Raw genomic sequence first — 27,296 nt, forward strand, 5'->3', positions numbered from 1 at the left:
AGGGTTTAAGAGCTGCAGACATTTTCATTTGGGTATATCGTTTTCAAAGAATTCTCAAAAATGGGGCGCAAGGTTAAGAGGTTAAAGTCCTAAATGGATCAGCTCCAAAAGATCTCTCAGAACTTCTGAAATTAAATAACCCTGCTAGATCTTTACGGTCATCTAATCAAAGACAGTTCCGAGATCTAGACTTAAGACGAGGGGTGACCGTGCTTTTTCTATTATTGGTCCAAAATTGTGGAATAGTCTTCCTCTATCTTTAAGCTTAGTATCCACAGAGTCTGAATTTAAATCCAAGTTGAAAACCTACTTTTTCTCTCAGGCTTACAACTGTATTTGATTTTTAATATTGATTTTAAAGATTTCGAATTAGTGTTTCCGATGTAAAATCCCTTTATTGCATTATTATATTTATTTATTTATCCTCTTGTACAGCACAATGGCCAACTACTGTTGTATTTATTGTGCTATATAAATACATTTTTGATTTATTTGATTGATAGCTGGATAGTTTGTTTAGTTAAATGTTTATAAGATATTAAAGCGCTTGTTTAAAAGTGTATTCATGATATGGTATCCCTCCTTATTCATTACTCCGCTAATTTCTAACTTTCCAGTCGTAGTCCGTGTTGCCTGGACTTGTGAAACAGACTCGAGATTTAAACACCTGTCAAGATTGGAGAAACCATGGAGTGCTTGGTTTATTAGTTCTCAGAATTTAGGAATATATGAATTACATTATTGGCTTCTTGATACCTAATTATGCTTCATATTTACTTTGTATGAAAAGTGAGACATTATGCATAAAAAAGAAAGTACAAGTGCACACCGTACCTTGGCCATGACTTCGGGGTCGGGGTCTTCTATGGGATCAGCCCATTCTACCGTCACCACGTTCCCCCAAACCTTCACTTTGCCGCTCATTAACCTGCGCCGCGCCTGGGCTGCCGTTTTATGATCCTCGTACTCTAAGAAGCAGAAGCCTCGATTCTTCTTTTTGTCATCAGGCTGGTGATATAAGATGACGTCATTCAAGCCCTCTGTTGGGATTGAGAATGGAAAATTATTTCCTGGAAAACTGAAGCTCGTTTTGTCAATACTCAACTCTTTAGTTCATCAAAAAAAAAAAAAAAAAAACATTCAGGACTCAAACATGCTTTACATAATTGCACAAACACACAGGTCAAGACTGACCGCCTTCCCTGTTCAATTTATGGCAAAATTGTGAATTGAAAGTTCCCCTGCGATCGAAAGACTAATGGTGCGTTCACACCGGACGCGATTCGCACGAGTGATTTACATGTTAAGTCAATGCAGAGACGCGAAATGGCATTCTGCGGCGCGATTCGCGCGAATGAGGCGGCGCGAAGGACGCAAATTGAGCGCTTTGAACGCGCGAATCGCTCAAGCGAATTCGCGTCTGTTGTGCAGTGGATGTCACACGCGATTGAAGCGAGTAAACTCAAAATGTTCAAGCGGCCACCTTCGCGCGGTTAGCGTGAATTATTCGCGCGAATCGCGTCCGGTGTGAACGCCACATAACACGATCAGGTCCGCTCGTCATGACGACACGAACAAATCTTGAGTTTCACTTTCAACATTCAACACTTTTCCACAGAAGGCGGTCGGTCGAAAGTTTACATGATAAAATTTTAAATATGGAAATATTGTTCTTACACAAACGCATTGATTTGCTTCAGAAGGCCTTTATTAACACCCCAGAGCTGCGTGGAGCAGTTATATGATGGACAGATGCACTTTTGATGGACTTCAAAAACAGAGCAACTATGAATCCAATTCTAATGCTTGGATTAGCCTGGACTTTTGTAATATAACTCAGATTTATTCGTCTGAAAGAAGAATGTCATATACACCTAGAATGACTTGAGGGTGAGTAAATTATGGGCTAATTAATTTTCATTTTTGGGTGAACTATCCCTTTAATATTGATCCCGTGCATGGTCAAGTGCTTCATTAAATTGGTGGTTTTGCCGCCTTTGGTTGCAATACTCTTATCTCATATGTTGCACTTTGCTGACTCGGCATCCACTTTTATAAAGTGTAGCCACACTTTAGACCTCTTTGGCATTGTAAAACGACGCGGTATAACACATGAGAAAAAACAACTACACTTGTGTTGTGTGACTGCGAGTATCTTCAGAAATCATGTGGTGGTGGACAGCCAATCACCGGTGCTTTAGGTCCTTACATGCAAGTATGCTACAGGCTCACACACACACAGCCGCTTGGCTTTTGGAACCGAGATTTGGCACTGAAAGATAAATCATTTTTCGATACTCATAGTATCTAAGTTTTTCGTTCGATACCATAAAAGTATCGCCGTAAAGTGACTGCAATGGATTGTGGGACATCTGCTTCCCTCCTGAAACTTTTGAGGAGTCTTTGAGACCAAGCGTCACGTTCATCCTCCAGACCATCTCTATCATTAGAAATGCTATTATTATGCATACTATAAGCAGGGCTCCAGACTGGCAAATTTACCAAATTAACAAAAGGAAGGAAATAAAGTAAAGTAAAATGTGGGAGCGTTTTAGTGAAGTAGTTTAACAAGAGTTGGGTAGCCTATGTGATGTGTAACAGCTGTGAAGCGCTCTATGTATATGACAATAAATTAATAAAGCCTATAGTGGAGAAAATTGCGAAAATCGCTCTGTGTGTGTGTGTGTGTGTGTGTGTGTGTGTGTGTGTGTGTGTGTGTGTGTGTGTGTGTGTGTTAAAATGTTAAGAGGCGCATAGATTTAAGTTGTTTCAGTTCTACACAGGCAAAAAAGCCAATTTCTCATTAAGTTGTCTTAATGAGAAAGAATGGAAGAAGCCAAAAATGAAATTAAGCACCGCCCATATAATTGCACATGAAAAATTAAAATACGTTTATTCTTTTGTGGCACTTGAAAAAAATATTTGGCGCCTACGTTTTTCCCTTATAGGAGCCAATGGCTCCTTAAATGATATTTTTGTCTGGAGCCCTGATAAGTTAACCGATTTTACAGATAACTGAAAGTGGAAAATCTAGCTTAAATCAGACCAAAGCAAACTGGACCACCCTAGAAAACAAATGATTGGATCTGCATGAAGCACAAGTGGCATCTTTATTATTCAAAATTAAATAAAACGAATTAAGATGAAAGCTAAGCCACTTCATAACATTGTTGCTAGAACCCTCCAGTGCAAATAGAAAATCTATAATGGTAATGCAAATCTCCCAGCATCTGGATGGATAACACCAACACTTACCAGTAACTTTGGCAAACTCCTCCACGATCTGGTCCTTAGTTTTGCTCTTAGGGATGGACCCCACAAAAAGACGATTATTGGCGACAGAGATGCATACGCCGATGTGTTTACCAGGTCGAATTTCGTTGTTGTTACACTGCAGGAAATATTACAATCAGAATCCAAAAGACTGCGGCAAGCTGGCTAGAGACCCACAGTAAGGACAATCACTTACAAGTTTAACGGCTTCCTGCGCAGCGTCTTTAGTGCAGAAGGTGACGAAGGCGTATCCTCGGTTCAGCCCGCTGAGGGGGTCCATCATCAGACGCAGATCCCATATGGGCCCGGCTTTCTCAAACAGAGGGACCAGCTCATCTTCAAACAGATCTCGCGGGATCTTTCCCACAAAAATCTATCAACATTTGAAGATATCGTCAGACCAAGATCAGCCATAATAAAAAGATTGATAGCATAACACATTTGAGATTAGTTCAGTTTGTGCATACAGAAGCCAGTCCGTCATTTGGTCTTGCTAAAATAAACATCACTCTCAGCCGACTCCTACCTAGCAATGGGAAATGTAGAAATTCTAGGGATTGTGCACGAGTCAACACTTCAATAGGCTTTTTTCACAATGACGTCAGAAAACTTCCGCCTTTCCTCAAAGCAGTGTATACACACTTCCGTTTAACCGTACTCACGTTGGATACTTCAGGAGTGTGTGCCAGAACTGGCTACCTAACAACTTGTATAAAGTTTACAATAATAATGTTTATGTATTTACAAGGTTTTATATTTTAGTTACGTTTAATAACGTTAATGATCATTTCCAGTTTACCCTTCTTTAACATGTACATTAACTGGATGGGAAGCCTGATTCCAAAATGGATTAAATTCATTATTCTCCTCAAAATTCTACAAACAACAACCAAAAAATGACAACATGAAAGACGTGCGTCTCAAATTTGGTTTAAAAAAAAAAACCTCGCATGTACATAATTATTTACCGCCTTTGCCATGACACTCAAAATTGAGCTTAGGTGCATCCTGAAAAGTGAAAGACTAATTGTTCGGTTATAAATAAAAATGCTTCAGTCTGACAACGCCCTCTCGCCTACAACTACACTCGAAACTATTCCAAAGCAATGTTTTGGTGAAATAGCACAACAATAAAAACGAATATGTTACCGACTTTTATCTAACGACACAGAATCTATAGCTAACATCAGAAATATGGAAACAACAGTTGTGAGCTCCAGTGGATCAGCGGCGCTCAGCGCTCATTAACCCAGGCTAGAGCAGCCTTTCCTCAGCCAGTCCTTCTGGCATTTGCCGCTGGCTCTGATGTCTCGGGTTGATCTTTGGTCTAATGAATCTATTTGCTTGCCAAATCGTTTTGACTGAGGGCAAAGTGAAGTTTCATAACTCTTTTTTTAGGCTATTTAACTTTAGACTGGGTTGTGTATTTTAGTCTGGTATCGTATCAACACTATTCTATATAAACAGTATTTGCTGATATTCTCTTTTTTTGTTATGTTGGTTTACAAATTTGTACCTTTTCACATTTTTACTCTTTTAGTTTTACATTTTGTCAAGGGCTTGTTTACATTTATACTTTTTTATAGCACACTACTGAAGGCCAACGTTGCAAGTTAAATTAAATTTTTAAATGTAAAATTGTTGAAAATGATTGTGATAAATTAGTCGATATAAAAATTGTCATTGGCAGAAAGTTTCAGTGGCAGCCCTACATCATATACCGCAAAACCGGATTAATTTAGAAAAATACTGTGATATACATTTTTGGTCAAACCGCCCAGCACTAACTTACACAGAATAAAGCACACATCAGTCACTCACTCAAACTGATAGTGTTTAACGGACTCTAGCACTAACCTCTGTGCCGACAGTGGGCTGTACTCCGGCATGGGTCGACCCTGGAGGTGGACCACCATACTTGCGCTGGCCTGTTGTCACATCAAGCGTATAGCCGGTTCTCTCGAGCAAAGCCTGGAGAAGCAGCAAATAAAACAGATGACCGTCAGACAGCCGCTGAAGTTACTGTATCAGCAGAAAGAGAAAAAACAACAAACTACACACAGCCAGAGAGGACAAGCAATAGAAAGGTTAAGTAAACTTGCTTTGATTTTGGCCTCATCTGGTCCTTTAGTGGAGTCTGACACTTTGGTCCCCTGTTTCTCCCTCTGCCTGTATGTCTTCATCACGCCACAGAGGAAGGCACTTTTATTCTGTTCAAAACATGAGCAATAGGTGAGCAGAAGTGTTCGTGAGCCTACAAGTGGATGGGAGTAAGGACTGCCTGATGGCCCGGGACAGTTTATGGAATCGCCACCGGCCACGAAATGACTTTCAATGTCAAGACTGCACCAAACTAATTCAGTACTCGCTAGGGCTGAACGATATATCGTTATCGTATCTATATCTAGATATGAACTTTCAAGATATTACTATCGAAAAAAGCAACGATATAGATTTCCCCTCTCCGCGCTCACCCTGCATACAACTCTGGCAGTCACAACAAACATCAGTTTTACGAGTGCCCTTGAATGCACCGCTAAAGCCAGCGCGCGCGCGCACTACAGGGACTTGAGAGGGGGGCGGCGTTTCCATGGTGACACGTCATTGCTTGTCACGTGACACACCGCAGCAGCAACAGCGCTGAATGAATGATGATCTGCTTTTGTCATTTTTTCCTTTTTTATTCAGAATATTCACAAATGTGTTAGCTATGGCATGAAATATCTGATATTCCGATTGTCAAATACATGCAAGTGGAAGTATATTGTCGTTTAAACACCTGTATGCGCGATGGGCGCCGCCGTGTAATGCTGCCTTCACGTGCTCTCGGAATTATCGTAAATACGAGTTTCCTAGGTAAACATTGCACATGAACGCCCTCACATTTTGAAACTTGAATGCAATGCGCTCGTAATCACGATTTCAGAAGTCGGAATCATCAAATTTCCGATAGCCCGTGAAGGCAGCATTAGTTTGTGCCGCAGACGCAGAGAATCGGATCTGTTGGATTTACAACCTCTATGTTTACAACACGTGAATTCATCCACTTCTCTCGAAATACTTAAAAGTAAGTGGCTGATGAACTGGGAATAGAATAGAGCAAACATTGAAGTTAATGTTTATCTGATATGAATAAAACGTGTCGAATTACAATGGAAAGGATTATTATTACCTCTTCTATAGACATCAGTGTGTATTTTACAAACTCTAAATGTATTGTTTTTTTAGTACTTATGTGAATTTATATGTTTGAAACCTAAAATAAACAGTATGTGGTTGAAAACACTGAAAAGTTGTTATATATGACAGCTTTGAGCGCGCCCGTCTCTGTTGATCATGTGATGCAGTTGATCATCCGCTCCAGGACCAGCCTAGACTGATTACACCTGTGTGATCGTACGTGCCAAAGGCTTAAAAACAATACATTTTCTGACACAAATTTTTGAAATGTAGGCTTAAATCAAACACATTTTAATTCAGATTCTGGTTTTCACCGAACACGTAGTCATATCGTATTGTATCGATATCGAGATATCTGGCATGAAAATCGAGATATGAAATTTTGTCCATATCGTTCAGCCCTAGTACTCGCACGCGGATGGTTTGCAGCACACAAAAAGCGTCTCTCAGACTGCGCAACTAACAAATTGAGTTCTCTTTCGTGTCTTAACACACTTCAATGAACAAATACAAGCTACTCAAATATCCTTGTGAACAAACGTTAAAGGATTAGTTCACTTTTAAATAAACTTTTACTGATAATTTACTCACCCCCATGTCATCCAAGATATCAATGTCTTTCTTCAGTCGAAAAGAAATTAAGTTTTTTGATGAAAACATTCCAGGATTTTTCTCCATATAATGGACTTCAATGGGCCCCAAACGGTTCAAGGTCCAAATGACAGTTTCAGTGCAGCTTCAAAGGGCTTTAAGCGATACCAGATGATGAATAAGGGTCTTATCAAGCCAAACCATTAGCTTCTGCGAGAAACACAGCAGTATTTATGCTATTATTTTACCTCTTATCAGACGAACGTGATCATCTCTGAGCTCCGCCATAACTTCCGCTAAGCGAGGTCAAAATACGAGCCTGGTCATAGATATAGTGATCATAGATGCCTCATTCTACTGATCCGTGCAGGCACTAATGAGGCATCTACGATCGATATATCTATAACGACGCTTGTATTTTGACCTTGCTTAGCGGAAGTTGTGGCGGAGGTCAGAGATGATCACGTTCGTCTGATAAGAGGTAAAATAATAGCATAAATACTGCTCGGTTTCTCGCAGAAACTGATCGTTTCGCTAGATAAGACCCTTATTCATTGTTTGGTATCATTTAAAGCTGCACTGAAAATGTAATTTGGACCTTGAACCGTTTGGAGCCCATTGAAGTCCATTATATGGAGAAAAATCCTGGAATGTTTTCATCAAAAAACTTCATTTCTTTTCGACTGCAGAAAGAAAGACATGGACATCTTGGATGACATGGGGGTGAGTAAATTATCAGCAAAAGTTTATTCAAAAGTGAACTAATCCTTTAACAACTGGGAAAAAACTGATGTGTTTCAGTACATTAGATTAGACAAAAAGACAGAACATCACTCACGCCTCTTGACCTAACTTATGCAGGCTTAATAAGGACTGATCCACATTTAATTTATACCGTAAAGACTATGCAGTGTTATTTTATATTTGACTGGTCAAAACTTTCTCGCTTTTGATTCTGATTTATGAACCAATATCGATTCTTCAATCCCAAGAATCGAGTTTGATCTCCATGCTGTTTTCAGCTGATGTGTAAACAAAACTTCAATAAAAGCTCCTCCCATCCAATAAAACTCAATACGTTTTGTACTTTGTTACTTTTCATATGAAAGTTTTAGGTTTCAAATTCTGTGACTTATGAAATTTAAACAATAAATACCGTTTTGTGTCACTTTAATGTGGTGTGACAGATCGCTGTAGCTCGTGAACGGATCATCTCTTCCTCTTTACTACTAGTTACAGCATCAAATAAACATGAATGAGCATCAGAAGAAATGCTGGAATATACAGGACAACTGAAGTCAATAATGTCTCATGTAATCACTCAGTGTTTCAACCGCAGAAAAACGTAAATAAAATCACTTTATCATTTTAAGCAATGTCATGTGACGTTACATTCACCTCAGAAAAGCCGTTCAATGACCATAAACTCGATTGTCAAATAGAAAACCAAAGAGCACTATTACATATTCTATATTTTTACTTTCAAGATTATAAATAATTCTGCGTGAAAATCATTGTTTACATTTTTAAATATCAAAAAACAATGTCATAAAACTATTATAAAAATGGCCTTATGTTTGTACACAAATCAGCTGTTAATTTGAACCTTTAATATTTTAATTTACCTACTAACAGGATTTCTAACCTACTGTACCTGATACACGCACCGATCAGGCATAACATTATGACCTAATATTGTGTTGGTCTCGCTTTTGCTGCCAAAACCGCCCTGACCCGTCGAAGAGATCATCAGTGTTATTCACTTCACCTGTCAGAGTAATAATGTTATGCCTGATCTGTGTACATTTCAGATTGAGTTTAATAATGTTTCGACTTGAAAGTTGACTTGTTGCGGTACCGAATATTGGAATTGAGAAATTTCACTGGGTAAAAAAAAAATAAATAAATAAATAAAAACGCTATGAAAACATTTGTGGCAGAAACAGTGAAAATTAGTGACTAACTATGTTGATTTATGATCATTACAGATAACATAACACATTTTTCACTTCATGTTCATAATATGTACATTTTAATCCATGCTTTGACATTTTGGCCATTATGATATACATATCTCAATTAAAGACAAATCATAACATGTCAAAATTCAAACAGAAACCTGGTGAAATGGTCAAAGTGTTGCTGTCAAACATACCTGAACATGCGACAGGTCGCTGTCTTTAAACTGCAGGAGAACTTGCAGCGCACCTTCTTCATTGAACTCTTTCAGGGCTTCAATCGCTCGATCATCGAGATCGCTGTGAGACACGAGCCCTGCACAAAAACAGTCTGTCAACACATTGCACTTAACTGGATATAATAAGACACCATTTGAACATCGCGATCTGAACTACTGCTGTACTTTCCTCAATTGATGTCAAGTGTAATTTGACACAGTAGAGCAGAGCCATTGACTGGATCTCATGGACACAGTGCTTTATAAGCGCTAATCATCCAATCACGACCAGCCATTGTCTCCGCATGTGCTTCCCCAAACTCATCTTGATACAAATCAGTTCATGCTAAATTAGAAGTAGTCAGTTAGGCTGATAGCAATGTTCACACTCCCCTACTCGAACGGTTCAACACTGTTGACGATAAATGGTGTCATGTGGTGAGTGTGTTCAAGCAACAGCCAACAATGGCACTGCATACATTCAACAGGACTAAACAGTGGCTGCAATGTATTGTTTGCATAAATTACTGTAACAGTAATGCATTCAAGAAACGTGTACAGTCCCAAGCACAAATGAAAACGCTTTTATCCATTTTAAACATTCATACCGCCAAACAGCTTTACACATTATAATTAGTGTTAGACCGATATATCGGCCGGCCGATACAAGGCTGCTGCGTTCGCCGATATTTTTTCCCTGCATTATTTACAGACAGGCGTCCACAGGGCAGCTCTCACCGTCTTCAAACTGTCTTGCTCTCCCTCGCGCATATTAATCAAAATCAATTGAGAATTGACACGATGGTAAAAGGTGGAAAGACTGAAGTTTCACGTGGAGCATTGGGAGATTTTTTCCTGAATTACCGCTGGTGTCGCTCTACAAGAGATTAAGTGAAGTGCACCTACACTCTAAAAAATGCTGGGTTAAAAATAACCCAAGTTGGGTTGAAAATGGACTTACCCATCAATTGGGTTGTTTTAAGCAAACATTTAACCCAACCGCTGAGTCAAAACAACCCAATTGATGGGTTAGTCCATATTCAACCCAACTTGGGTTATTTTTAACCCAGCATTTTTTAGAGTGTAACCATTAAATGACTAGGTTGTAAATAGTTTTAAAATGAAGTATAGTACAGTCAGTGTGCACTTTATTATGCTGCTTGCTTGTTGACACTGTGTGCAATAGTGTAATTATTTTATTTATGCTTAAATATTTGTTTTCAGAATTTATTTTCACCACTGAACTCTTTTTTTTTTCTTGTTCTACATCACCTGTTTTTACTATTTGTTAAATATTGTTTTTTTTTTAGTTCAATAAATGTTCCTTTTTTAAATTGTAAATTTTAAATTATCATCCTGATCATTGTGTCATTTTTATGTTGTAAATTGAGGGAGCAAAAGCAGTATCTGCTCCAAATATCGGCAGCCCGTATCGGCTGAGGCTGATGAAAAAAAAAAAAAACGGTATCGGCACTAAAAAATCCGTATCGGTCGATCCCTAGTCCCAATAAAAAAAATTATAATAATAGTAGGGATGCACCGAATCCAGGGTTCGGGTTCGGGTTCGGCCGAATATTGGGCTTTTTGACTGGGTTCGGTTTCTGCCGAACCTCAGAATTTATTTCCACCGAACCCGAACCCTAGGCTTGCACTATGCGCGCCCCGCTGGTCGAACGTAATGACGCTGCTGTTGAAAGTGAAAATGGAACTCATGAACAGAAAACGTGGCAGTATACTTTAAGTCAAAAGAAGGCGATTCAAGTTGAGCTACGCGTTCAATTTGCAATGCCGATTTGTCTCGTGATGACAAGGACCCTAAACAACAGCCGCTGTTAAAACATTTGCATATGAAACATCCGAGAGAATACGAGTTGTGCATGAAGGAATCTACAGACAGCAGCCAAAATGTATTTTATTTTACCGTTCAAACAGCCTATAGATCTATAGATCAGATAAAATATAAATAAAATTAATTAAATATATAGGCCTACACTAAATATTTTTCACTTAAATTAAGATGACAAAACAAAAATACACTGAATCCGTAAGCTTTGAAGAACCGGAATTAGGTAAATAGGTAGATAATATACTATATATCTATCTTTCGTTATTTTTACTAACCCAAATAATGATTCATCCGCTGCACGTGAGGGGGAAAAATTGGTTTCTTCCACTTAAGAGTTGAGCTCTTTTTATTTTAATATATCTCTTTACATAAATACTATTTTCTACTTTTAAAAAAATAACTTTGTTATTTTACTAACCCAGTGTTTTGTATGTGAAGCTGTTTGACGTGAATATTACCACAGGAGTGCAGCACAAAGCTTTGTTTAGTCTAGAAAGGAAATAATGGTCAGATTGCACTTTTTCATTCTGTTTTGCAATCTGGATCTGGTCACTCGATTTTCCGTTAATTTGAACAATAGGCCTAGTCCATTTTATCCCAATTGACATGGACATCTCTTTTCTTTTCCCAAATCTTCACTCACGTCGCACCTGTTCGCAGGGGATTATAAACGTTTCTTCCTTTCGTTTGCTTATAATTAAGTCTATTAAAACTATTCACATCCTTTACTGTGGGAAAGTATAAAAAACACTGTAAGACGAATACCTTTTTACTTCAAATTTTATTTAACACAGTTTGTTCTTGTTATTAAACTTGGTAAGGCGCGTCAAGTTTGGTTTATTTGAATAGCGCATTTCACACACGCCGGTGATTTTAGTTTCGTTTTCTTTGGCAGTGAATAATCAAACATTGCCTAAATGTCTTGACCCTGTGGAAAATAAAATCCGCTCTTCAGACCTTTTACAACAAGTGTTGCTTTGCAACATCAGTAGAACATATGAAGATGAAGATATTTGAGAAGGTGTCTATTCAGTGTCCCATTCCTCTCAAAGCGCAGAGGGGTAGCCTATATGACGCATCTTTGCGGGGAAATAGTATGAATCAAATATTTCTAATATTTAATTTTCATATATTCTTGAGGTTACCATTATTTACTGAAAATCGTTTTTGTTTTATAGGCTGTGTTGTTTCACTGACGGAAGTGCTAAAATAAACACATGCTTATGGATGTTTCAGCCTCAAATGATTTCAAAATGTAGGCTATATATCTGGCATAGACTACAGTATTTAAAATAGCATATGCATTAGTTACATTCTCAATTTAATTTACAGAGCAATCCCTGCTAAGTTTTTAGTTTAACTAATACTATAGAAGAGGATTAGAGTGTGTCGCACACAACAGACTCGCAACGGGGGCGTGGCATCACGATGGTGGCGCAACCCTAGCGCGCGCCTCCTGCTCTCCGTTGGGTTGTTCTTTGAAACGACAGAGGACGACTCGGGGTAATTTTTCTATAAACCATCATGAAATAGCGTCGAGAAGAACATACGCGACAAAGTTTACTTTAGTAAACTTGACCAAAACAGTTAATGGTCAATAGCATCCCTACACTGCTGTGGACTTTGTTAACGTCATTAATGTGTTTACTGTGATAATGGACTGCAGATGGGGAGTAGGATTCGGTATTCATTTCGGATTCGGACGAATCTTAACCAGTGGATTCGGTATTCGGCCGAACCCCAAAAATCTGGATTCGGTGCATCCCTAAATAATAGTACAGCAAAAGTTGAGCAAGATGTTTCCAGTCTCCACAAACGAATCCTCCGGAGTGTTAGATGCATGAGGTCTCACCTGCTATGTAAATCTCATCTAGTTTGACTGCAACTTTCCTAGGTAAGCCGGCGTCTAGTAGCGTCTGGAAGTGCTCTGAATGGGTCACCGCCGCTGGAGACTCCACCGGTTCATCCGTACCATTTCCATTTATATGCTCCGTGGCCATGTCTCCGTGACCTGGGCAGAGGAAAGGGACAGAATTCATCCAAAACTGGGCCAAAGTTGACGGATCATAAGAGATGGAGAAACACTGCAGGACAACACTTACTTGATACAGTTATTGAGAACACATTTTTATTACAGTACACTACTGATCATTTAGGTATTAGAAGAGTCAAATCATAGATATTAAAAAATGCGGTAACACTTTAGAATAAAGGTCATTAGTTAACATTAGTTAATGTATTAACTAACCATGAGCAGTACATTTGTTACTAGAGATGCTCCGATCAGCATTTTTGGGGCCGATCACCGATTACCAAGATCATGATCTGCCGATTGCCGATCACTGCCGATCACAGAATGGCAATCTTTAATCTATAATCTTGCAGAGTTTGCACCATTTGTAGAAATGAAACTAACTCTAAATTAACTGAGTCAAGATCTTGAAGAACCACCAAGTGTTTATTTTAGAAAATGAGATAACTTAAGGCTACTGTAGACCATCTTTCCCAAATAAATGTATATAATAAATGTATATAATTATCTCACCTAAATATTTGATCATGCAGTGTATTTTTGTTTTTAAAAACAATTTTTCAGGTAGGTTTAACATTAGTATTGAGGTAAGAAATACTAAAGACATTTAATAAGAAATCAAATGTAAATTTATATTGGTCTTCCCTGAATAAATTAAATTAGATTAATCCTTACACTTAAGGTTGCAAAAGTTAGTCATTCAAGAGCAGTGAGTGTCAAAGGTTCATCAAACAACACAAGACACAGAGAAACTCAGAGACAGCAGCAGTTTATTCGACAGCTGTCACTTTAAGAGCGAACACGGATACGGTTACAGTTGCACAAACGTTCACTCGCAGGTCACGACGGGGTTTACGTGCATACTCGTCAAGACGGTCATTTAGTACATACATTTGTGTGTATCTGACCATTTCAGCGCAATTTGTACTTGCAAGCTTTTTGTGAGATGGCCTGTGTGTGTGTGTGTGTGTGTGTGGGCGCGCGCGCTCACGGTCTGGAGAGCGCGCGAGTGCTGAGCGGTTTGAACACTGGCAAGACTTAAAAATAAATGCAAACGATAAACTTTAGTGACGATGCGACACTGCCTCGATTGTGCAAAGTGGCAAATCCTGTGTCAACTGTGCAGCTGGATTTTAGTGCACATGCGATGTGCTGATGTGAAGCCATTTGAGCATTTTGAAAGGGAGAGAGAGCGCGCGCACACGGTGATTCACGCGCGCTGTTTGTGAACTTACGTCCCACAGAAAGTTTTCAAATGACTGCGTAAGTTATTTAATATAGAAATATGAATAGTACCTCACCTTCAGTATTATAATCAGGGCTCGACATTAAGCCGGTTCACACGCTTGTCCTTCGGACAAGTAAATCTGTCATTCACTTGTCCAAGTAAAAAATTTGCTTGTCTGGATTTTTTTAAAATATAATCTATTCTGAAGCAATATTCTCACCAGTGTTCAATCAGCTTTGACATATTTAAATATGTATATTTGTGATATTTTTACCTTTTTATAAAGGGCATTTTTCCATAATCTTATTAAATATAGGATATGCTTCAGCTTTCCTTTTATATTCTTAAATTTGATCTAGAAATTAAATTAGAATAAGACACTATAGGCCGTTACCAATCAAATTAAATCATTTACACTGAAAAATTACAACTGCATTAAATAATGTTATGAGATTATTTTAAATATTTTTGAATATACAAATAAGAAATGTTGGAAAGATGAAACTAAACCACCAGTAGCTGGCGCAGGTGACCGTCTGAATGAGCCAGTCATTGAGTCGATTCAGTGAAACGGCTGAATCATTTAAGAATTTGGCGGTCGTTTACGAATAGGCCATTGAATCTTTGATTCAACCGATTCATTAAAACTCTGAATCATTCACTAACACACACTGTTGCTGTGAGATGCGTTACGGTTCTGCTGTGATTATTGTTTGGAACTATTTTCGCTGCTGAAATAGAACAGAAACAGTCCATATTGCTTCTAAAATGTAAGTGACTTCATGTTAATTGATTGTTTATGGAACTGGCGTATGAAATCAGTGTCATTTCCAGTCGTGATGGTATTCAGGAAAACAACACTCTTGTTAGTGTAATGTTGCTTAACTGCATCATATGTTATAATAAATATAAAAACTGCACAATTTTAACTGTGTATGTTAACTGAGTTTCTGTGTGTGAGCGGCGCTCATTTGTTTTCAATTTTCTCCTCGAGAGGCTGCGCGAGCCTCAACAGCTCAACCTTGTTAACGTCCGTTCGTTTTATATTATTATCCACTAACGTTATCCATCTCCACTTACACTAGTGAATGCAGAATCATTATTGCACTTTGGTGATTACCTAGTTATTTTTTGTTTTGACGTTTTAACCAGGATACTTGTCCGTCGGGCAAGTAAAATTATTTTTCACTTGCCCCTTCAAAAAATCCACTTGTCCCGGACAAGCGTTAATGTCGAGCCCTGATAACTATTTTACCCGCGCATTATTTAATCTATTACCCGCGCATAATTTAAACTATTTTATTATTTTAATAAGGCATTAGTAAATGTTGAAATTAAGATTAACTAATAATGAACTGCACTTATAAAGCGTTTATTAATCTTTGTTAATGTTAACTAATGTAGTTAACTAATGTTAACTAATGACCATTATTCTAAAGTGTTACCAAAAATGCTTGTGCATGGCAGCTATCGTACACTTAAATGTGGTCAACACTCGGTCAATCTTAGGCTTGTCACGATAATTAAATACTCGTCTGATCCGTTATTTGATTATAGCGCTTTATATACGGCACAAGGGGGAATCATAGACCAAAAGAAACAGACAAGCACCAATATATATCATGCTATACATCTCATGCTATATCTAAAGTGCTATATATCTCAAGTCATCTGAAGCAATTTTTCAGTGCATTTGTTTTACATTATATGGCTATTACAGTCATAAGACTAATGTTTTTAATATTAGTAGTAGTAGTGGTGTTATGTAGTGTAATGTAGACTGAGACACTATTTCACAACTAAAAAGAGTTTTGAGTCCACTTTAAAACGCGAGACATTCAAAATGTATAAGAGGATTAAATTGTTACAGTTTTTACTTTTACGGAATATGTTTTAAGTTGTGTTTAGTCATTGAGGACTGTTGACTCTTCAGTGTCACTATAATTTAGGGCTGGGTAAAAAATATATATTTTTACGAACCGATATCTATTCTTAAATTAAAAGAATAGTCATCCTGTTTTTAGATGAATAAACAGGACATTGTAGCTGAGGTTGGGTATCGTTTGGGGTTTTTTCGACACCGGTGCCAAACCGATACATTGAAAACGGTACCGGTGCCTGAACTGATACTTAAAAAAACAAAAAAGAGCCACAAAACGAGGTGGATGAGATTAAAGAATGGCTTTTTATTGAATTTTTTTATTATTATTTAATTTAAACAATTTATTCAAAGTTTAAAGTAAACTTAAATATATAAATAAATACAAAACACAATTTACTTAAATTCACAGTAAAACCTAAGCCACCTAACCAACTACAACAGGCCTAATTTAACACTGAATAACAGTTACAGTAATAACAGCAGAGTCTGTATTCTTGGCGTGCTACAAACTAGCTTCAAGGTTCAGCTTTATTTTGAAATATGACCATATTCTCTGGCTAAATATTTGAGAACGCGTCGCCTTATTGTTTCCAAATGACACAGCAGCCGCAACAGCGCTGTATGACAGTATCGGGTTTATTTCGGTTTTTTCTTTTTTATTCAAAATATTCACAAACTTGCTATGTCATGATCTTTCTGATATTGTTATTTTCAAATATGTGTGAGTGAATGTGTGTTAGTTGATCTATAGTGCGCGATGGGCGGCACCATTTTAGTTTGCGCCTCAGAGAATCGGATCAGTCGGATTTACACCATCACGTAAATTCATCCTCATCTCACGAAACACATGAAAGTGAGTGACCGCTGAACTGGGAGAAGAGTAGAGTAAACTATATAATGTGTATCTGATGTGAATAAAACACGTAGTCAAATTATAACTGAAAGGATTGTTATTGCCGCTTCTATAGACATCAGTGTGTGTTTTTTGCTAGTATTTATGTGCATTTAAATGTCTGAAACCTACAATAAACATGATGTGGTTGAAAACACGGAGTAGTTGTGATGTGTTGAGCGCTGAGTGTGTCTGTCTGTGGCTCGGCGCCAGCCAAAGCGCGAAAGCACGTTTTAATTAAAGTGGCACCGAAATCTGCGTTCTGATTCGGCGCGGTTACATACCGGCTATATAGGTACCAGGTTTCGGTACCCAACCCTAGTGCCATGTTTGTTTAGGAAAACAAGTGTTGAATGCAGCAACAGCGTCAATTTGTATATTTACTTTTTTTTCAATCAGAAAGCGAAAAAACATCTGATGAAAATAAAACATTGTTAGAAGAGCTGTAATGGTATTAAGTACTCGTATCGGTACTCGGTCTCTGCAAGTACACAAGTGGAAGTACTTGGTCTGAAAAAAAAGAGGTATCGGTGCATCCCAAGTAGGCATGTGCCGGTATCAAATTTTCATGTTGCGATTAATTGCTGAAGCTTTTATCACGGTATACGGTATTATCACGATATTGAAATAAGTTGCAAAAAAAGTGTTGTCATACTAAAACAGGTTAAATCACTTTCTTATAACAAAAGAACCAAACATTTAAATACAATAAAGCAATACACAAAAATGTATAAATTAAACAAATATTTAAAACAGATTAAAGTGCAAAAGAATTAATTAAAGAACAATAGGTATGCTGAAATGTACATTTAACTAAGATTAATACATGCTTTAGAAGTATTTTTCATTGTCAGTTTGTTAATGAATGAACTAATGTTAAATAATGGAGCCTTATTGTAAAGTGTGTGATTGAACAACAGTCAGAACATATTCAAACAATATCTAGGGCATGTAATTTAGTCCAGATTAAAATATAAAATTCAAGTTTGAAAATGAATAGCCTTAAGTCTTTAAGTATTATGTATTAGGTTATGTGATTACTGGAGAAACGGCTGCATTTCTGCTGTTCCGTCAGCGCCCTCTGCTGTCGAAGAGTGAATGTGCACTTCAGCACGTCTCATTCACGGTCTATTTACGTCAGTGCCAGTGCACGTTCCTCTTTGACGTGTTGTTCATTTTAAACGGTTGATGGGTTAAGTATTCTTAAAATTCATTCTAAAAATCTGAATAATTCGTAATAAATAATTATTCACGGTATTTTGAAGTGCCCACGATAACAATATTGTGCATGTTCATTATTGCGGTATATCGTATTACCGTTTACCGGCACATGTCTAATCCCAAGCTTTATACCATTGTTTGAACTGCAAGCCATATTTTTATATGAAAATAAGCTAAAAACATTCTCCCTGAAAACCTAGTATTGCTTTTCTGTTCCATTAGCCCCTTCCACACAGGGGAATTATACTAATGCTAAATCACTGTAAAATTACCAGAACTACTTTACCGGTAAATACAAAAATGTGCCGTTCAGACAAGCGACGGCGCTCCAAGCTGAACTCTCCTGTCCGCTTTCACTTCGCACGGAGAGACCGTCACGCACAAAAACACATTCATGCTGACGATCTCACGGCTGGATTCCAGTAAATCTGAAAGGGTTGTGAAATTAAATGTTTATTGGATATTCAGAGATTTGCTTTAACGATATAGATGTGTATTAGCTGAATGTTGATGGTAAATGAGAAGATATTATAGCCTATTGTTTGCCTTTCTGTTGCTAACAATATAAAAGCAAACGCTATATTTTTTCGCAAACCGCTTACTTTGTTTAACAGGTCTATATGTAATAACGTATTAGATATGACAATAACGAAGACAGAAGAATGTGATTCGCTGTGTGATCAGACGCTGCCGTTTTCAGCGCCACCCGTCAAAATAAAGTCACGTTTCTACATTTGTGAGTAAATCTTCACTCTGGGCGACTAAACAATACCCATCATTAGCCATTGGCTGATAAGTGCTTAGATTTTACTCGCCAGTGTATGTCTAAGAGGCTAAGAATAAGTCTAGCATATATATTTTCGCTCGCTGAACACTGAGAAAAAGCTTTGCTCTCCGTCAAGCGATCTGTCTAGTTCAGCTCAACGGATGCTGTATCTGACGTACCGTAAACTCTAGTGTGAAGGCACTCAACTCACCGTCACTTTGAGAGCGCTGTGTTTCTCACACACAAAAACAAACAGAGACTTGCATACCACGCAGAATCGACGCTACATGTAAATAGGGCTGAAGCAAAAAAAATAGTTTGTTCGATTAATCGTGTTTTTTAAATGTGGTCGATTCAAAATCGATTCGCAAAGGCCACAAATCGATTTTGTCCCTATATTTATTTCCGCAAACATTAAACATAAGATTAAACATAATTACTAGTCTTCTCCACTTGATGTCCTCCTCTTATTTGGCTTGCGCAATGTTACAAAGGAGCGAGAGGCGCGCCTGTCATTCATTCATTCACTGCGACGTATGTAACGTTAATGCTGAGGTGAAATAGTAATGCTACATATCTGCGGAACTAGGGCTGCGCAATATATCGAAATATCGCAATGTACATATCGCAAGGGCACGCAATATCTGAATGATTTAATAGGCTACTTCAACATTGTGAAAAGTGTACGTTTTAGGTTGATGCATATCAGAGAATAGACTGAGCACACGACTGTTACTTATGTGACTTGCTTGACATTAAAAAGAGTTATTAAAAGCAATAACTTGCGAAAAACAACTCCTTGCAGTCTCGCGCTGTCTGACACACACACACACCGAAACAAGCCGTTCTTTTTTTAGTGTCTTGTTACACACTCGAAACTGTCAAATACACACACAGTTATGTCTTGATGAGTATTCATGTAAACACAGTCGGTTATGCTTTAAGCAATATCGTATCGCATATCTCATTATTTAACAAGGATATCGCATTTTTCTTCAATATCGTACAGCCCTATGCAGAACCATTTGATGAGACATCACCCAGGCGTTGCAACACCCCCACAGCCGAGCACACACCCCCTAAAAATACACACACACACACACACATGCGAATGCTTGCCTTGCATTATGATCATTAAACTTTAGGATTCACTTAAGCACAAATGTTAGCCATTATAGACATATTCAAATCAGCTGAGTCAATAGACAGCGCAGGACCAATAATTCAAAAATAATAGCTTATATTATAAACAGATTTCCTCATATAAAAGTTAGTCCACATAAGTCAGCACGTTAAGGTATTGTTGTTAGTTACCACGGCAACCACTTGTGTCCAGGTATGAACGCGCTTCTCGTGTATGAAAAGTAACTTCACACATGATGGGCAGCAAAAATGGCAAGAAAAGCTTGTCATGGACTGAAAATCTCAAAATATCCATAAAACTAAATTGTATAAAATACTTCTCAGAAACATTTTTTAGAATGAAGTCAAAATTGTATTGTATTTAACATAATTATATGCATTTGAGATAAAGAGATGGGTTCTGTTTTAATGTACCCGAGTGTACCTAAAATAAAAAGAGTTTAATATACAGGTTTGTGGCTCTTCATTTCTCTTTAATTACACACTTGTAAACTTATGTTCACTGTTCTTTTTCTATAAATATAGTACTTGTATTAAATCTATATTCATTGAGTTGAGTATCGAATGAATCCAATACCCAGCCCTACATGTAAACCATATTCTTTGTTGTATGTTCCTGTCAAAACAACAGAGTTCATTTGGAATTATTCAGCTTTTAAGAAGCAGAAGATACGATAGTGGGCGGGACTAATGTGCAATTGGCTGGCGCTCATCTATTACCTTCACTGTTTTGATTTCAGCAAATCAGTTTGAGCGAACGCAGACAACGTGATTAATATTCATGAACCCAGCAGCTCGCCGGTCTTTAGTGCGTTGTATATTGTTAATAATAGTAGAATTAGTAGTAATATTATTATCTTATAAATTATTAAAATGTTCTAGTACTATTATTTTTTTACAGAAACACTGAATGACCAACAATATCTTAGGCACCACCACCAGTCCTGAGTTCAGTTAAAATATCAAACATGCGAGTATAATATATATGTATGGGCTGTATGTGTGTACTGTGTATAATTATGTGTTTATATATATATATATATATATATATATATATATATAAGAAATATTTGCATGTGTATATACTGTATATATATTTATATAATTTATAAATATAAAAAACATTTATTAAATATGTGTGTATTTATATACACCTAATTATACACAGTACACACACATATATTATGAAAACACAAACTTTTATTTTGGATGCGATTAAACAGTTTGACAGCACTAATATAAATAAAAATAGTATATCAGTCTAGCGAGTAAACAAAAAAATGTACTAGCCAATGGCGATTCTATTGCCAAGGGTTGTTGAAACACATCAGCCAATCAGAAAAATGTATCGGCTGATGCAGTTATTTTAAAAATGCCAAAATATTAGTCGACCACTAGCACCAACTTCCACATTACTTTTAAAACGTACTGACAGCTTTGTTATAGTTGTTTTCAAGCATGTGAAAATGGATGAATTATGCACAATTAATTTCAACAATTTAAAGTCGGCATGAAACGGAAACTGCAATACTTATTTCTATCCTATTGTGACAGAGTGAAGAAGTAGGGCGGGACTTGTTGTCCGTTAGGAATTGATTCTGGTTTGCTATTGGTGGATCTCGTGTGAGTGACAGGTTGCCCCGCCCACACCAGTGAAGAGGGAGGGGCAGTTATTCTGATTCAAGATTATGAGTCAGCACAAAAACCGGTGTGGATGGATAAATAATTTATTATAATTAATAAATAATGCAATGTTCCATAAAAATAAGTCAATTTTTATTTCATGGGGACTTTAAGAGAGAGAAAAAAAGAAGAAAAAAAAGGTTCATGTCCGAGATTTATTTTTGCAATTAAAAACGGAAGCGCAGACATTTAAAATTACATACATTATGTTGTACAGTACAAATATTTCAAGTGTCCCGTTATTTTTGCCGAATTTGGCACCTGTACTCTGTACAGAAAATTCGCGTTTGACGAAATTAATCATTCATGCTCCAAAGTATTTATAATATTTTAGTATATAATATTCATAATAGCTATACAACCCTGGCGGAATCACGGCATGTTTTTTACCGGGATTTCATCACTCTGACGTCCACGTGTTCCGCCGGCCGGATCATTCCCGCTTCGCGAGCACGAGCACCGCGAGATGACGTTTACAGTAAAAAACGGTCACAATATCAGTGCGGTTTACAAACCTCTGACACATTAGGGCTTGATAAATAAGTCGTTACTTCGTTTAATAACGCGATTTGATCCGTTTAACGACATAAGCGACGCGACTTCTTGTGAATGTTCAAAAATGTTCAACTTTAAACACGATTGAGGGTGGATAAAATGACCAAATGTCATGTATTCTCACCGGGCTGTCTCTCTTTGTTGTGTCAGTAATGACAAGTACACACACACACACACACACTCACTCACTAGGCCACAACACACATGAGCTACGTGGACACTCTGATAAAGCCCATTTCAGCACCTCCGAGGAGTCTTTCAACCAGATTTCACACGCCTTAAAGACAAAAGAGCCAAGCAAGTTCACAACAAACTTTAGCCGTGGTTGGACGTGTTAAATGTGTTTGTTTGACAACGTGTGTGTTTGTTAGGAGGTGGGGAGGAGGGGGGCGACATCGTGTTTGATCAGCAACCACATCATGACTTCACCACATTACTTTTACGTGCATAGAAAGCAAACAACCGTCGGCGAATTACGGATAAAATGTGTAAGAATGGCGCTCGTCTGCTCTGTGGTGAGTTGAGTCGCGCGCGTGCCGCCACAGAAGCCGGTGCGATCACTCTCTACTCTACCGATAGCCCAAGCATCACTTCACCGACAACACAACGGACTCCGCGCTCATGAAATCTGAAGAGAACGGTCTCATACCTGTCAGTTAATATCTTGGATTATGTTGGGATAAATCCAGAGAGAAATGTACTGAAAGAGAGAATAAAGTGGCCAGATCCCGCCGTGTCTGCTATCTCACTCTTTTCAATAGGTCTGATGCAAAATGGCGGCGAAACTCATGCCGCGGGAGTTTTTTTCCGCTTCCGGTTGTACGGGGTTTCTCACACAGCCATTGGAGGGGTCACATTACACCGACTGCCTCACTACTCACTGCACACTGCGCAGTATATACAGAACTGCTTACTATTTAACAGAAGAATAAGTAAACTGTACTGTCAGGAAGCCCTTCTACCACATGCTAGGCTTAACATAAGTAATTCTTCACATAAGTAAATCTTACACATGACTGAAAAAGTCAACACAAAAAGTAGAAAACTTGACAGCTACTAGCTAATTCATTATTTTGTTTCATATTTATGATATAACTATGACCATTTCAGGACATTATTAGATTAAAAAAGTTAAAATTATGGGCAAACTGAAGATGCTCTGTAAAATGTGTAGCCTAAATGTATTTATGCCTGGCAGGGCAGGTTCTAGATGTTTGGAGGCGAAATTTATGTTACCACACCACACCCCTCCTCATAAAAAGCATTTAAAACAAATATGATTCCTAACGCTTATTCTCTATACAACATCTGGTATTAAAATAGTATATATTTTTCTTCTATGTCCATATTATGTCCATATTAATTAAAATTACTTCTCCCTGGAAGAAAATGTTGTACATTTTAAAGATAAATTCATCAATCTGGAGCACTTTGAGAGTTTGAGTATGCAAACTGAACAAAGAAAACGTCAGTGCATTGACTTACCTGAACTTTAAAGGGGACTCAAACCACTTTTTAGTTGTGATATAATGTCTCAGTCTACATTATACCAATACTAATATTAATATTAATAATGCTATGTATAATATTATGTAATATTATAAAGTAATAGCCATTGTAAAACACATGTACTGAAAAATGATTTTGCATTGACAGGATTATTGCACCAATATCCCATAGCACTGCGCCAGTCTACAAATCAACTGCTAGTGAAGTGAAAGAGACAAATTTCTTTACTTTTTTTTGCTACTTTGATATTTTGCTAGTCAACTTGCGACGCAATGTCATGAATATACGTGTCTGTCGCTATGGTTTGTCGGCGCTCGCGCTCCTTTAAAGGAACACACCAACTTTTTGTGACTTTAGCTTATTCACCGTATTCCCCAGAGTTAGATAAGTACCATTCTCATTCGCACCCACCACTAGCCTAGCTTAGCACAAAGACTGGAGGTAAACGGCTCCAGCTAGCCTAGCTTAGCACAAAGACTGGAGGTAAACGGCTCCAGCTAGCCTAGCTTAGCACAAAGACTGGAGGTAAACGGCCTCAGCTAGCCTAGCTTAGCACAAAGACTGGAGATAAACGGCTCCAGCTAGCCTAGCTTAGCACAAAGATTGGAGGTAAACGGCTCCAGCTAGCCTAGCTTAGCACAAAGATTGGAGGTAAACGGCTCCAGCTAGCCTAGCTAAGCACAAAGACTGGATGTAAACGGCTCCAGCTAGCCTAGCTTAGCACCAAGACTGGATGTAAACGGCTCCAGCTAGCCTAGCTTAGCACAAAGATTGGATGTAAATGGCTCCAGCTAGCCTAGCTTAGCACAAAGATTGGATGTAAATGGCTCCAGCTAGCCTAGCTTAGCACAAAGACTGGAGGTAAACGGCTCCAGCTAGCCTAGCTAAGCACAAAGACTGGATGTAAACGGCTCCAGCTAGCCTAGCTTAGCACAAAGACTGGATGTAAACGGCTCCAGCTAGCCTAGCTTAGCACAAAGATTGGATGTAATGAGGTCCAGCAAGCCTAGCTAAGCACAAAGACTGGAGGTAAACGGCCTCAGCTAGCCTAGCTTAGCACAAAGACTGGAGATAAACGGCTCCAGCTAGCCTAGCTTAGCACAAAGATTGGAGGTAAACGGCTCCAGCTAGCCTAGCTTAGCACAAAGATTGGAGGTAAACGGCTCCAGCTAGCCTACTGCTCAATTAGGGTGGCCATACGTCCGTTTTAAAGATTTTAAACTCCCAGTCCGGCGCAGCCTCAAGCCGGACACTCATTTGTCCTCCTTTTTGGAGTTGCGCTGAACCGGCCTATAAAACCCCGCTCTAGGATCTTTATTGGGACGCAGCAGCACAGCGTCTAATGCCATAAGATCTCTGGTCAAACAAACGATTGGCTGAAAGCAGTGTCAAATAAATATCTGATATATCATTGGTTCAAAACGTAAATAAGCCTCCACGATGTGCTGGCTACGTCATATCATAACGTTAACATGCCGAAACGTCAGACCTCATTTAATCTGGAATGGACAAAAGAGCACAAATTTATATCAAAAGTGTCGCTGTGAAGTGGACGTTAGTCAAGGGAAAACCGCCATTGACCGACATGCCAACACGGAAAAACATAAAAGTAACCGACGAGCCGCAGGTACGTCTTCCCTTAGGTCATTTTTTCGAGAAGCAACATCACCTCAGGACGACACAATCTCCACTGCAGAGCTTTATAAAGTCTATCATAATAATCATGCAGTCAAGCATCACCAGTCATACAGAAATATATAACCAAATAATCTGGCACAGTGCCAGGAAACATTACATTTCTGTAAATAACAGAAATACATAAATAAACAAATAACGAATGCGAAAAATAAATGAATAAATACACATTTCAGATAGCAAAGAGCGGCCTGAGCTGCTGCAGAGGGTGAACTTCTATGCATGCATTATGGAAAACATTATCTAGATTTTTTTTAAATTCTTTTTATTACTGTAATATGATGCTAAAATTGAAATCCATTTTAATTTTTACAAAATTCTGTTTTATTTAAAAATTATTTAACTGTCCACGTATGTGGACACACCATGCATCAAAGGCGTAAAATGGGACAAAAAGCCACAGATGACAATATGGAATATTGTGCTTTTATTATGTCATTTTATGCTATGCATAACAGCTCAGATATTTAAAACATTAATATTACAATATAACGACGATAAAACACAGAGTGTAGGAACTATACTGCTAGTTACATATATGTGGAAACCTAATAGCAATATGGGCTGGGCTTTGCTGGCACACACTCCTCATCACACACACACTGTCCTCTGGGATGTTCTCTGTTATTCTGGACTGAGTGCTTGACCTGTGCTGTCCCTGTTTGGTAGGCAAAATGCAAATTTGTCTCGGTATGTATGTGTAAAGTTGCCATTTAATGCCATAATATGTCACTTTTAATGATTATTTATGTTGATATATTTGTTAAATGTCTGTTTTATTACAATATAAGACAATTCAAAACATATTTGCAAAAACAGAACACATATACTAGCAGGTTACAGAAATCAGACTTTATGAAATCTGACTCCACTGTTGCATGACGTCCACATACGTGGACAGTTAGTTTTTGGTGTATAAAAACGAAATTTTACTCTAAATTTTAGTGTTTTAAAATACTAACATATTCATCATACTTTACTTTACATACTAATATTTTTTTTTAGCTCAATTGACCTCCTTATGTAAAAGTTTTTCACAGATATGCCTGGGGCATTTGGCACATGGCTATCGCTGTCAGCCATCTTGTATTAATGATGTCATCAAGCAATGAATATATGGGTTACAAGCATAGACCGTAAAAAAATATGGACGACGCGACTTCATTGACTTCCGCTGACCAAAGTTGAAGCTTGCATAGGCCCGCACACGGCGCTGACATCTTGGGACCGAGTCTGCGCAGTAGCGATCTCGGGACCGGAGTTGCGCAGTAGAGAACAGGAAGTAGAGGCGCGATTATCAAAAGCCCGCCCACACTCTCGCAGATGCAGAACAATTAATTATGTTGGTGTGAAATAAACAGTTATGGAAGTGTAGAAATTAAAGCTAAAGCTCCAATCTCCTCCCAAAAATCCAGAAAAAAGTCCGTTAGTGCCTCAGTGACAAGTTCACTCAGAGAAGCCGTCAATCTCAGCTGTCAATCATGATGTCACACCCCCCGTTTTTATAGCATCAAATAACTCACTAAAACTAAACTTATTTAAAAAATGAACACTTGAAATGAAATTATTGTAATAAAAACTGCCTAATATGACAGAAACCTTCTTTAGGAAACAATTATTTGAA

General features: G+C 38.0%; 1 protein-coding gene across 2 annotated transcripts in view; it reads right to left on the reverse strand.

Annotated features, from left to right (window-relative positions):
* Nucleotides 1-23,249, reverse strand: part of syncripl (synaptotagmin binding, cytoplasmic RNA interacting protein, like) — a 44,902-nt gene extending 21,653 nt beyond the window's left edge. Inside the window, exons 1-8 of one of the 2 annotated variants that reach the window (XR_013817784.1) lie at nt 23,118-23,246; nt 12,919-13,077; nt 9,200-9,318; nt 5,376-5,483; nt 5,131-5,244; nt 3,470-3,646; nt 3,256-3,391; nt 835-1,040 (exon numbers count right to left, since the gene is read on the reverse strand). Coding sequence is in view for 1 of the 2 variants with exons in the window: in XM_079833465.1 (XP_079689591.1) it covers nt 835-1,040; nt 3,256-3,391; nt 3,470-3,646; nt 5,131-5,244; nt 5,376-5,483; nt 9,200-9,318; nt 12,919-13,066 (1,008 nt within the window). In the remaining variant the exon portion in view is untranslated. Of the gene's footprint in view, nt 1-834; nt 1,041-3,255; nt 3,392-3,469; nt 3,647-5,130; nt 5,245-5,375; nt 5,484-9,199; nt 9,319-12,918; nt 13,078-23,117 lie in introns of both variants that reach the window. The other variant, XM_079833465.1, reaches the window with a different exon arrangement.
* Between the last annotated feature and the right edge of the window lie 4,047 nt (nt 23,250-27,296).

This window comes from Gobio gobio, assembly GCF_949357685.1.
Source record: "Gobio gobio genome assembly, chromosome: 13".
NCBI lineage: Eukaryota > Metazoa > Chordata > Actinopteri > Cypriniformes > Gobionidae > Gobio > Gobio gobio.